The sequence below is a fragment of the Populus nigra genome, chromosome 1 (genome assembly GCF_951802175.1).
Source record: "Populus nigra chromosome 1, ddPopNigr1.1, whole genome shotgun sequence".
Lineage (NCBI taxonomy): Eukaryota > Viridiplantae > Streptophyta > Magnoliopsida > Malpighiales > Salicaceae > Populus > Populus nigra.
This window is the reverse complement of record NC_084852.1, coordinates 20402528-20414953: the sequence shown is the minus strand read 5'-3', so window position 1 is coordinate 20414953 and position 12426 is coordinate 20402528. Positions and strand designations below refer to the sequence as shown.

The following is a 12426-nucleotide window of genomic DNA, read 5'->3' as shown; positions in this document are numbered from 1 at the left end:
TTTAATGTTTTTAAATAAATTGTCAGAAATTAAAAATAAATTTTTAAAAAATAAAAAAATTATTTTGATATAATTTTGAATAAAAAACATTTTAAAAATAATATCTACCACACTTTCTTAAATAAACTCTAATTGATTTGAAAAATTATCTGTAAATGTATTAAAATAATATGTTTTTAATTTTTTAAAATTTATTTTTGATATTAATACATTAAAAACATCAAAAAAAACAAATAATTCATTATAAAAATCACAGCTCTCGAACTCATTTAATGAAACAATTAAAACCCTGATTTCTTGTTTATAATTTGCTAACATAATAAATGATTTAATTTGTTAACTATAATTGATTTATGAAGTCATCAGACTAAATATTATTTATGCCTCTACACAGAAAGAAAGAGCCCGTCACAATTCATAAATGCAGGAGGCAAGCCAAGGCAAGGTTTTTTTTTTTTTTTTTTCTCATCATCCAGTGCGATATTTGAGGGACATGTCGCATCAGAACTGGAGCACAGCTGTGGCCACTTAAGACTTGGGTCGGACGGTAGTTTGACCCCTACCTTACCCCCAAGACAACAACAAAAAAATGGACAACCTTTGCTGTGGGACCCACTAACAGTCATCTCTCCACTTACGTTGCCTGATTTTTTGCGGCCTTCAGTCCCTATCGAATCCACCTCCCCTTCCCACTAGAGAGAGATTTTTTTTAGCCTGTTTTTAGAAATATTTTTCATTTAAAAATATATTAAAATAATATTTTTTATTTTTTTAAAATTATTTTTTATATTAGTGTATTATAATGATTTAAAAACATAAAAAAATATTAATTTGAAATAAAAAAATATAAAAAAATCAATTCTTTTTAAAAACATTTTTAAAATACAAAAATAAATAGGAATTTTCTCCCTTTCCTTTCAACTTGTTTTTCTGTTCTTGTTTGTTGGGACATTGAATCTTTGAATTGCATCACACGTGCAATTCCTTTTGTGTTTCTCGTTCTTGCCTTGCCTTTACTTGGCCAAAAGAAAACGGTGGCACCACCTTGTGAAAGTGGTGGTTGAGAAGACAGATATTGACAAGCTAGGATCAAAACAAGATTATTCCCTGACGTGGCATGATTATTTAGTTGACACTGCTGAATAGGTCTTGATTTAATGAATTCCTGGCAGGATTATTAACGATGAAGAAAGCTTCCAGGCACAGAATTTATGGCTTGTGGGTGTGGCTTCTTCACAGGCAAGATAGAATAAAAATCTCTGGATAAATCTTATTTGACCGGCCTCCTGTTATCCACGAGTGAATGCGCTCACCTATAATTCGACAGTTTGCATAATAATTCCAGAAATTCGATTTGATAAAATTAACGTTGCCTGTTTTCTTTTGTTCAAACTCCTTTTGAATATGAACAGAAGAATCATATATTCACACTGGTGTTTGTCACAGAAAGAGCAAGCAATTTAAACTAAACAGTTTCAATTTCTAAAATTTCCTACGGTGATTTGCTTCTAGCTGGTCTCTCGTTCCACTGAATTCTCCGAGAGCCGGATAACTAAAACAGCTGAGCCGTCAATATCATGTGTGGAAGGAAAAAAAAAACATTAGAGAGACTTCATCATTCAATTGTGGACATTGTCCCCTACCAAAGAAGCTCGTTGAGGCTGTTAAAACCCCCCACTATAAAAAGACTACATGATAACATTAAAAATTAAATCACATGAGTCATTAGAATAACGCTCCAAAAATAAAAAATAAAAAAAAGAGTGATTATCACTTATATTCAACCACGGAATTCTATTTAACTCAAGAATAAAATTTATTTTTAAAAAATAAACCTAATAAATAAATAAAAAATGGATTGCATAAAAAAAACAGAGAATTTCAATGACAAATGTGAAAAATTACAAGGTAAGTTTAGCTGTGTACCCGCCATCTTTTTATGGAGAACATATCGAGACGCATCAGACACCACCCTAAAATAACAATTGTGGTCGTCGTAACCTGTCGCGCGTGTTGTCAAAATACAATGGACTGGCTGACGCGCCTACACATGTAAGGTCTTTTTTTAATTCCTTTTTTAATTTAGTAAAATGACCCCAACACAGCTTATTAATTACAAAAAGAAAACCATAAACAAAAATATCAACATTATCCTTTAATAAGGGTTAAATTATTTGAACAAAGGTGCCAAAGGTCTTTTTACTGTTCATTTGCAATGAGAATCAAATTTTCTTTTCATTTCAAAGATAAAAAGGTAATTTTGCTATATGTTTTAATTTTAAAAAACAAAAGTAACCCTCAATCAAAGAATAAGAAGCCATTTCTTTAAGGGCAAATAAGTAACTTCATTATACGCTAGAAACTTAAAAATACCCGTCTTGTCCCTAATCAACCTCAAAACACTCAATACAAAAGCTATTTTACCCTTAAACACATGGAAAAGAGTGTTTTTTAAGGCCAAGAAGAAGAAGAAGATATTATTCTCATCCACAATTAACTATGTGTGAACTCTGTTTTTCCCATCTCTTATAGTTTTTATTTTAATTGAACTTATTTAGTGGCGGGGGGTGTGCTTATATTAAGCGAAGCGAGATCCCCACATGAAAGTTCAAACATTCAGAAATTGTAAGCATCATTTTATGAGATGGGCTCTGAGATCTCTTTGTGGCGAGGTATGGGCCATAGATGGTGTAGTAGCTCTTTGTTATTCGTGGGGATTCAAGGTACCCAGTAGAAACTCAATAGCGGGTCCCATCACATGCTTGAAATCAATCTGCAAAGGCCTGTATATAAATTCATCTGAGAGAAGATAAAAATGGACTAGGAGAGCTTTCTGTGATGATGAGTCCTCCATTAGGCTGCTATTTGATTGTACTAGGCCATATTCTATAAGCTGCACTAGATTATTAGATCTAGTTATATTAATTTTTTTAATATAAAAAAATATTTAATTATTACTAGGGGTTTTTAATTTTCTATAAGAAGATTAACTTGATGTTACCTGATTGATTTAGTAGTCTAAAAGCAACTCGAATGAGCAGTAAAAATATAGTTTGACTATAAAAAATTCAAGATGATATCTTTTTTTTTTAATATTGAGATGATAACATATTTAATCGATCAGGGTCAACTTGGGTTAACCTATCAAATTCTCAATCCCGAGTCATGAGACTATGATAATCTCATATAAAGCAAATTGAAACAAATTATGAAACCAAATTCTCAATCAACTAAACGTTAAAGGACAAAATAAAAAAATTATTTAAAAAAATATATATAAAAAGAAGACCTAAGTCTACTTGTCAAATCAATAACCCGAGTTATAAGGTTAGGATAAGCTCGTAGAAAATAAATCAATATAAATTACGGACTCTAATTCCTAATCAACCTAATGTTGAATGATGAGATTGAAAAGAAATCAATTAAAAAAAGACACAAAAAACACTCGATTCAACTCATATTATTAACCCGCCAAACTCATTACACTAGTCATGGGACTGGAATAACCACATAAAAAGTATACGCAACAAATCATAAAGTTCAATATCTAGTAAATCAAATATTAACTGATGAAATTTGAAAAAAGATAAACATAGATTAAAAAATAAAACAAAAACAAAGATAAATCACAGTAAAATCATCACAATTAATAGTTTTTTGTGAGGTGGTTCACAGTAAAATCATCACATCTTTTATTTTTTTATTAATTTTTTATTTAACCAAATAATTATTTATACCAATAAAGAGTAAAAACAAATCACAAGCAAAAGTGAATCAAATCAAACTACAAAGCTCATCTATAAAATAACTTAATGTTAAATGATGAAACCGAAAAAAATAATTCAAAAAAAAGAGATTTGGGTCAACCAGTGTAAACTGCTAACCCCGCGACTATGGTCACATGATTGGGATAACCCCATATAAAGGAAAGTGAAAAAAAAATATTGAAGGATGAGATTAAAAAAAAAAAACAACCTAAAAAAGACCACATGATTTAGATGGTGTTTGGTTGCAGTCGAACCGCAAATTTGCAAATTTTTTATTTTTTTTCTTCAAATTAATTTTTATTTTTATATTTTTGGATTATTTTGAGTTGTTGATGTTAAAATAAATTTTAAAAACTAAAAAATTATTATTTTAATACATTTCCAAAAAAAAACACATTTTAAAAAGTAACTTTTATTATTTTCTCAAACACGCCTTAATATATTGGTAAGAGTAAGTAGGTTGGCCATAATGTTTGACAAATAATTGCAAGGTAATTGACTTTTACAAGCACTAATAAACTAATAAAAATATAAAGAGATGATTATGATAATAATAACAGTGGTGGTAATAATAATTATGGTTAGTAGTCATGGTAATAGTAGTGGTTGTAATAGTTAATAGTAGTAATAATAATAATAATAATATTAGTTGCAGTGATGTTGATAATAATTATAACAATAATATTAACAGTAATAATAATAACGATGATAATAATAATGGTAACAGTGATAATGATAGTAATTATGATAATATAACTTATTGATAATAGTAGTGATAATGATAATTGCAATAATAATGACAATAGTAACAATGATAATAATAACCATAAGAATAGTAATAGTTATAATAATAATAGTGATAACTCATTATTTGATCTTAAGCTTATTGGGAATTGAGTTTCATTACTTTTTCATATCAACATAACTAAAAGTAACTTTTTGTTTAATGAATTGGATCAAAATTTGATTGATAGTTGTAATGATTATTATATAAAATATTTTTTTATTTAAAAATATTTTTTAAGTTATTTTTTATATCAACATATTAAAACGATAAGAAAATAAAAAATAATAATTTAAAACAAAAAACCCTTAAAAATTCAATTTTTTTAAAAAAATAATTTTAAAATACAAAAATAAGCATAACTAAAAATAACTCATTCATGTGACGTCGCATCAATTCCGGAATTTAGTAGGATTTTGTTAACAAACATGACTTAAATTACGTTAACAATCACATCTAAAACGGCTTCATGTTTAGATTCAGACGTGTACACCTATTTTTCATACAAGGGATGCTGTAGAGCCAGCAACAAAGGAAAGAAGCACAAATCTCCACAGGGAATGTAGAGCAAACTAATTAAAACATAAAATAATTAAGGACGAGGGGATGTTAGAAAGTTGCCGGATTTTTGGAACGATTCTTCAAAAACTCTTGAATAACCCCAACGGCTACATCATATCTTGGGCTGTGTAATGGTTGCGTCTCCATCAAAAAGCTCTCGTGGTCCCTGTTATTCCTATCAGATTTTCAGAGTTTTTGCTGTTTGATGAGCTTCGAAGCTCCCTTTTGATCATTGGGTGTTGTAATTGTGTTGATCAGACTTGCTTTTGCATGTGCTTGTTTGGGCCACTCCCTTAATGGCTTCAATATTCCCTTGTCTGTATTTTTTTTTCTTACCTTAATCGATTAAATTTCGATCCAATTCATCAAACCAAAAAAGAAGCCCAGAACTGATGATTTGCACTAGATGATGCTGGCAGGTCAACAAATCTACGGCTTGATGTGACTTTTTTTTTCTCCCGAAAAACTCAAGGACTCGAATGATGTTATTGCAAACTTGTCGGTGATATTGCCAGAATTGGTCTCATTTCACAAGAACAGAGGGTGGATATTAACAATCAACACCAATAAACGGCGATGAAAATGAGCAACAGGGATTCGAGCACGCAAAATGTTTTTTTTTTTAAAATTAGAAATTAAGTGCCTGTTTATGATAGGGATTCAGATCTGCCTCATAAATACATATACAGGAAAGGTTAAGAAAGTAACAAGAATATTCAACATATATATAGCAAAAGTTTCCTGTCCAAGATTAATTCCCGCGTAACTAAAACTTGACTGGGTGCATAAGGCGCAAACTCAAAGACCTCAGTGCGGTTGGCAGGCATTTCGTCTAATGGGCAACGAACCCCAACTTACATTACAATGAGCAACAGAAGAGAGTAGAGACCACTATTGGGTACGGAAAGATAAATCTTTAAGCTGTTGAGGATCCACCTCTGATGGTGCCCTAGTAAGGGCACACTGAGCAGTTGTTGTCTTTGGGAAAGCTATGACATCCCTGATGGAATTAGCACCAGCCAACAACATAGCCAATCTATCCAACCCATAAGCAATCCCCCCTGTGGTAAAAAGACATCAAAACCGGTGAATTGTGTAGTTACATAGTAAATGATCATGGAGTCCTAGAACAGGCTCAGCATTCCATACCATGTGGAGGAGCGCCCATGTCCAATGCCTCCAGAAGATAGCCAAACTTCGCTTCAGCCTGCAGACAAAGAAATGTGACTCAACTTACAATAAAGGATGTGAAGATATTCATCATAAAGATGATAATGTGTTGTAACCATAATATAAGACGGGCCTTAAGGCCTGTAAGTTCCCAGCATTCTTACTAGAGATTTCAGACTTCTGGTTGGGAGTTGAAGTTACCAGATGCCCAGGAGGGCTAGTGATAAACACCAATTACTTGTGTTTTACCTTTTTTAGATAATTTGTCCATGCGCCTTAGGAGAAACACAACCAAACATAAAAAATTCTCACCCTGAATAAAAGCAAGTGGACTTATTGAAATCCAATTTCAATGTTTTAATTCTCAAAAAGATAATTTCTAATGTTTCAGAATTCATCCTACTTTTACATAATCCACCAGCCATAAATTTTCCAGAAAAAGAAGTGACAGAAAAATAGACACACGAAAGTATAGAAACTCCCCAGTGATATTATGTATATTTGAACATGGAGTGCATGACAATCAAAAGTGCATATAGCATAAGGTGCTTCTCACCTGTTCGGGGGTGATGCCAACAATTTCCAAAACTTTTTGCTGGATCTCACGTTTATAAATTCTCAAACTTCCTCCACCAATCTGGCAGTGCAACAAAAGAAGAAAAAAACATGGTTCATTACAACCTGGCATGGCCTTCAAGTTTGTAGACATGTAAAGATACAGGGCTAAGTACCTCAACCCCATTATAAACCATGTCATAAGCAAGGGCACGTGCAGAGGAAAGGTCTATCATGTCTTCAGGATTGGGAGCAGTAAATGGGTGATGCAAGGCCTGCCAGAAAACTAGAATTTCAAGGAAAAGATAGAAAAGGATAGTACATTACAGAAAATGACTGGTGATGACTTGATGACACTAGTTATTAATCACACAACACCCCCACCATGAAAAACAACTTAAGTGCAATTTAAATAAGCACTTAAATTTAATTCTTCTTGATCAAGGGAAAGGATCGTACGATACATAAAATGACTGGTGATGACTTGATGACACTAGTTATAATATCACATAACAACCCCACCATGAAAAACAAGTTAAAGTGCAGTTTAAATAAGAACTTAAATTTAACTCTTCTCAATCAAGGAAAAGGATGGTACATTACAGAAAATGAGTGGTGGTGACACTAGTTATTAATCACACAGCAACTCCACCATGTAAAACAACTTAAAGTGCAGTTTAAATAAGAACTTAAATTTAATTCTTCTCCATCTTTATTCTCTGAATTCCTTGATCTAGCTTTGAGCTAAGTCCCAGGTACCCAAACAACACCCTTTTCTCATTCCTCCTATGTATTCAATTTTATTTTTTAAAAAAAATGGCTGATGGAGAGTATGGTTTGAGAGCATCCATCATCTTAATGAGGCAGAAGCACCAATGGTTTAATGTTTATAGCAGAAACCAGTGAGACTAGCAATATTTTTCAGCTAACATACAGGGTAGACAATGTTTTGAGATAAATATATAGAATTTTGTAAACTAGGTTTACTAGAACAACACAAGCCATAATATACATCATCATGTACTGCAGATATAGTATATCCGCCTACCATGTAATTAACACCAGACCCCTACACAGTGGATACATGATGCATTTTGATAGCCTTTGAATTAATTGGAGATGTTTAATGAAAGATAGTGTAACTGTTATTTCATTAGAGTTTCAACAGACAAAATTGATGAAAGACAAACCTCAAGCCTCTGCTCTGTTTCGTTCCACTCAAACATTGGAAAATCAGTCACCCACAAAATTGAATACCTGGACTGAAACATTAGAAGCAGAGAAAAAGTTAAATATAAAAGAATAAGAGACCACTGGTAATATGTATTACATAAACCAGACAGGTCCAAATCATACAGGATCAATCAAGCCCAGCTGATTGGCTATGAATAGCCTAAGTCGATCAAGAGTTTTATTAACTGATGAATGATGACCAACTGCAAACAAGATAAGGTCCCCTGGTCCTGCAGAGCAGCGACTTAGCAACTGCTCTTTAGTTGTTGGATCCAAACTTGAAAGTAATGCAGAAATTCCCTCAAACTCCCCTTCAAAAATTGAAAAATACACAGTTGAAGTGCTGAAGTAATAATGTCATTCGCCTTTAAGTTAGGGGTGGAAAGAAAAATGTAAGGAAACATCTTCCTTTACCATTATCCAAGACCTTTAGAAAGGCCAAACCCTTTGCTCCTGATTTGATTGCTTCGTTGTAAATGTCACCTTTTTTAAGAGCAGTGTTTGAATAACTTTTAGCACCTGAAGGCACACAGAGTACTTTAATAATACCCCCACTTTTCAAGCTATCAGCAAAAACCCTGAAAGAGGACTCTGAAAAAATATCAGATACCTGCAGCATCAGAAGGAAAACATTTTTTAATGGTTTACATGTAGAACTTGAAGTCCTCATAAAATGTTCTGTGATGCTAAGTATACAGGAGAAAGGAGATAATTTACGTCTTTCAAATGAAGATCAAATCTTATGTCTGGCCTATCTGAACCATATCTGCTCATTGCTTCAGCATATGTAAGCCTAGGGAATGGGTTTGGTAGCTGGACACCTTTAATCTCCAAAAATACCTGCAAGCAAACTTAACTTTTTAGTCAAACCCTGAAATGTAGAGAAATGTAAGTGTTCAAACATGCCAAATTTCTGCAAATGGAAAATGAAAATACAATGTGACCAGCATATACTGTTGAGTGCATGCCCAACCACTTGGATTCCAATAAAACCACCACCTTTCAACAGATAACTGATGAGAGCTGAAGAGTCTAGTCAACTCTCAATAAAATGAAATGACTTGTTCACTGGGAAACTCAAAAAAGAGGAAGGAGAAATGGATGAAAGGCAAGCCCAAGCTGCAGCATTGTTCATGTCATTGAGACATGATTAGCTCAACTCGAATAGAATTTTGAATCAAATAATTAACTTTGACATAGATATAACATGAGTAGACACAGGAATTAACTTATATTTCAATGATATCCTATAATTAGATATTCAAAAAAATTGCTCTCTTCTATACAAGAAAACTCCTGCACTTGGCATGATAAATGAAACTCATTATCCACCAGCAATGCCATCTGTTACGCTGCTAATATACAACACTCAAACTTAAATAAACTAAGAACTTGAAAGGTTTTTCCATTTAAATCCAAGAGAAACTAATGAATACTCAAACATAGTCAGAGGAAAGAAAAAACATCAAAACCTGATAAATCTCATTTACAGTTAGCAAAACCAAAATGATTATTTGCCCACCATTGTTGTTTTTCCTTTCTCCATACTGCTCTGCCTTTTATATATGTCTTCTTCTAATAATACCAGTAAGAAAATCATAGGAACCATAGAGCAAGTTCTACGAACCTTTCGAATTAGATCTTCATTGAGTCTCAGCATATCCTCCATGGGAGTGAATGCCAATTCCATATCTAACTGGGTGAACTCGGGTTGTCTATCTGCCCTTAGATCTTCATCTCTAAAGCATCTGGTTAGGAAGAAAAAAAAAATCTTCATCACTTGTCATATGAAACTCAAGCCCGGGTATAGCTCGCTTGCTGTGTATACAACAAAAAATTATATATGATGAAAAGTATTGCCAAAGGAGAAAAGTGAGAGCATAATTGAATAGCACAACACCACAATCATATCACAATACCAAACATCTAGGAAGAGAATTTTACCTTGCTATTTGATAATATTTGTCAAAACCAGAGACCATTAACATTTGCTTAAAGAGTTGTGGACTCTGGGGTAAAGCATAGAAGGTTCCTGGCTTCAAATGGAAATTAAAGTGAATCGGAGCCATGCAAAGCTTGAATAAAGTATTATGAATTAAGGGGCAAATGATATCATTCCATCCATCTAATTTAGTTATTCAATTTGTCCACATTTTTGCCAATAGAACTCCAATACCTCACCAGGATAATCCCATATCCAACATATAAAACCAGTACACATTACACAGTTGACAATTTTGAAATTGACATTCAGCGGAGTAAGTCTCTCTAGCAGTTGAGATGTAAATATTGTTGAATTCAGAGAATTTGTACTGCTATCCAAACTCCAAAAAGCATCATATTACACTTGAGTGGCAAGCTATAAATCCCAAGTACCTGAATTCTTGAAGGCACTAAATAATCCCGGGCACCTTCTGGAGTAGATCTAGAAAGTATGGGGGTCTCAATCTAACCTTATAACCATGCAAAAGGTCAGGATCAAAACAACATACAAACATTATCTAAAACCCTGCAAACAAAGTAGAACATAAACAAACTAATAGACGATGCATCAAAATTTGTATCCTGTACCTCCACAAAACCCTGAACATCCTCAAGATATCTTCTAATGAGTTTCACCACCCTGTGCCTCAGCATAATGTTAGAGCTCATTTGCTCCCGCCGTAAGTCAAGGCATCGATATCTATTAACAAGCATTTAAGCTTCCTTTAATCAACAAAACGCCAAGAAATATAAATCAATGTGGTGCATAAATGCAATGGGCTGAGGTATACCTCAAACGAATCTCCTCCTTAACAGAATCCTTAGCATCGTCTACTGTAGTAACTAAAAACGGCAACTTTGCTTTCACTGCATTCAACAATTGAGCATGCTCCGCAACTACCTGGCACACATTATCAACATTCCAAAGAAAACAAATAAAATGGGGGAGCAACTAAATTACCAATTAGAATGTTCAAGCTAAGCAGTAAGAACAAAGGAAATGGAGCCCAGCTAATATTACCTCGATAGAACCGGTGACCATTTTCTTATTAACAGACTCAACAGGCCGAGACCGAACAACCCCTTCGACAACAACCACATACTCAACTCTCAAATCATTTATAATAGAATGAGCATCAGGAAATTCACCAGGCAAAGTCGCAACCTTTAAAAAAAAAACACACAAAATCGAACTCATTCTCTACAGACTTCACCTGACAAAACACAATCAAATTCCCATAAAGCAATATATTGGATGAATAAGAGATACCTGGACAATGCCAGTGTGGTCTCTGAGATTGAAAAAGGTGAGACCACCATGGACTCTGTGAAGAGCAACCCACCCACAGAGACGAACACGTGCACCGACATCATTGATGGATAATTGGCCGCAGAAGTTGGTACGAGAGACCCAGAGGAGGGTATCTTTTGGTTGTTGTTGTGGCTTGAGAATGGTTTCAGGGGAAGAAGAAGAAGAAGAAGCAGCAGCAGAAAGAGCTACAAGGGTTCTTGTGTGTTTTGTTGAAAGTGATTTGGGAAAGTGATATTTGAGAAGAGTTTGGAGGAGAGGAAGAGAGTAGGGTCTGGCGGTGCGGATAGTGATTAGAGGGAAGGATCGGAGAAGAAGAGTCATGGTGATGGCGTGGGAGTTTTGGGATAAAGGAGCAGAGGGTTTAAGGAATAAAAAAGATTGGGTTTTGAGCGTAAGAGAGTGGGAGATCCGGAGCACGTGTGGCAGACAGCATCAAAGACTGAAGCGATAGAAAGAGATTACTGTGGATTTTAGAAGTTTTATGATTTTGCTTTTCACCAGATCAGTGAACTAGGATAAGTTTAACATTGAAATACCTTCGTTGCCTTTCAAAGTCAAAACCAGATAATTTATTGTTATGAGCTTTTTTTTAAATATCATTTTTTTATAATAAAATTACTAACTTATTCTTGGAATAAAATTTAATTTAGACTTGCTTTCGGGAATTTTTGAATTTTCATGTTAGGTTTTACGTTATAACCATATTAGTAGATGAGTAAATTAGTATTTTGCATTAATTAAAAATTATTTAATTTTTGAACCTATAAGACACATGTTTTTTTTTATTAACGTGGTTGTCTGGATCAGCTTGCATGCACCTTAATTAATTTCACGGACCTTGAAGTTAACGACCATATAAGCCTCCAGTGGCCCTGAGGTTTGTAAGACTCGAACTAGTGACATCTATAGAACAAATCTAGAGTCTAACCAGTTGAGCTACAGTGCTACACTCATAGGGTTCTATAAGACACATGTTTATGTGTGTGGGTGAGTGTGGAAGGGTTCCGTCACGCTTTGATGACGTGTATATCATCATCCAGCGGTAAAAAATTATCTTTTGT

The 12426-nt window shown here is 33.7% G+C and overlaps 1 protein-coding gene across 1 annotated transcript; it reads right to left on the bottom strand.

Annotated features, from left to right (window-relative positions):
• Positions 1-5708: 5708 nt before the first annotated feature.
• On the bottom strand, positions 5709-11808 carry LOC133694314 (aspartate--tRNA ligase, chloroplastic/mitochondrial-like). The gene is made up of 15 exons (XM_062115805.1): positions 11324-11808; positions 11075-11218; positions 10845-10954; positions 10642-10753; positions 10447-10518; positions 10015-10106; positions 9698-9818; positions 8788-8910; positions 8485-8680; positions 8194-8381; positions 8028-8099; positions 7014-7112; positions 6839-6919; positions 6262-6319; positions 5709-6173 (listed from the first exon to the last, which is right to left on the bottom strand). Exons 1-15 carry the CDS (start codon positions 11684-11686, stop codon positions 6004-6006), a joined length of 2001 nt encoding a protein of 666 aa, XP_061971789.1. The 5' UTR covers positions 11687-11808; the 3' UTR covers positions 5709-6003.
• Positions 11809-12426: the final 618 nt, after the last annotated feature.

What these genes read in the sequence shown, in the direction of transcription:
- LOC133694314 (XM_062115805.1), bottom strand. Translation starts at nt 11,686, where the DNA reads ATGACTCTTCTTCTCCGATCCTTCCCTCTAATCACTATCCGCACCGCC. An exon ending in TAGTGCCTTCAAGAATTCAG is followed by an intron (nt 10,107 to 10,446) that starts GTACTTGGGATT and finishes TTCCATTTGAAG; the next exon opens with CCAGGAACCTTCTATGCTTT. An exon ending in AGCTGGGCTTGATTGATCCT is followed by an intron (nt 8,100 to 8,193) that starts GTATGATTTGGA and finishes CTAATGTTTCAG; the next exon opens with TCCAGGTATTCAATTTTGTG.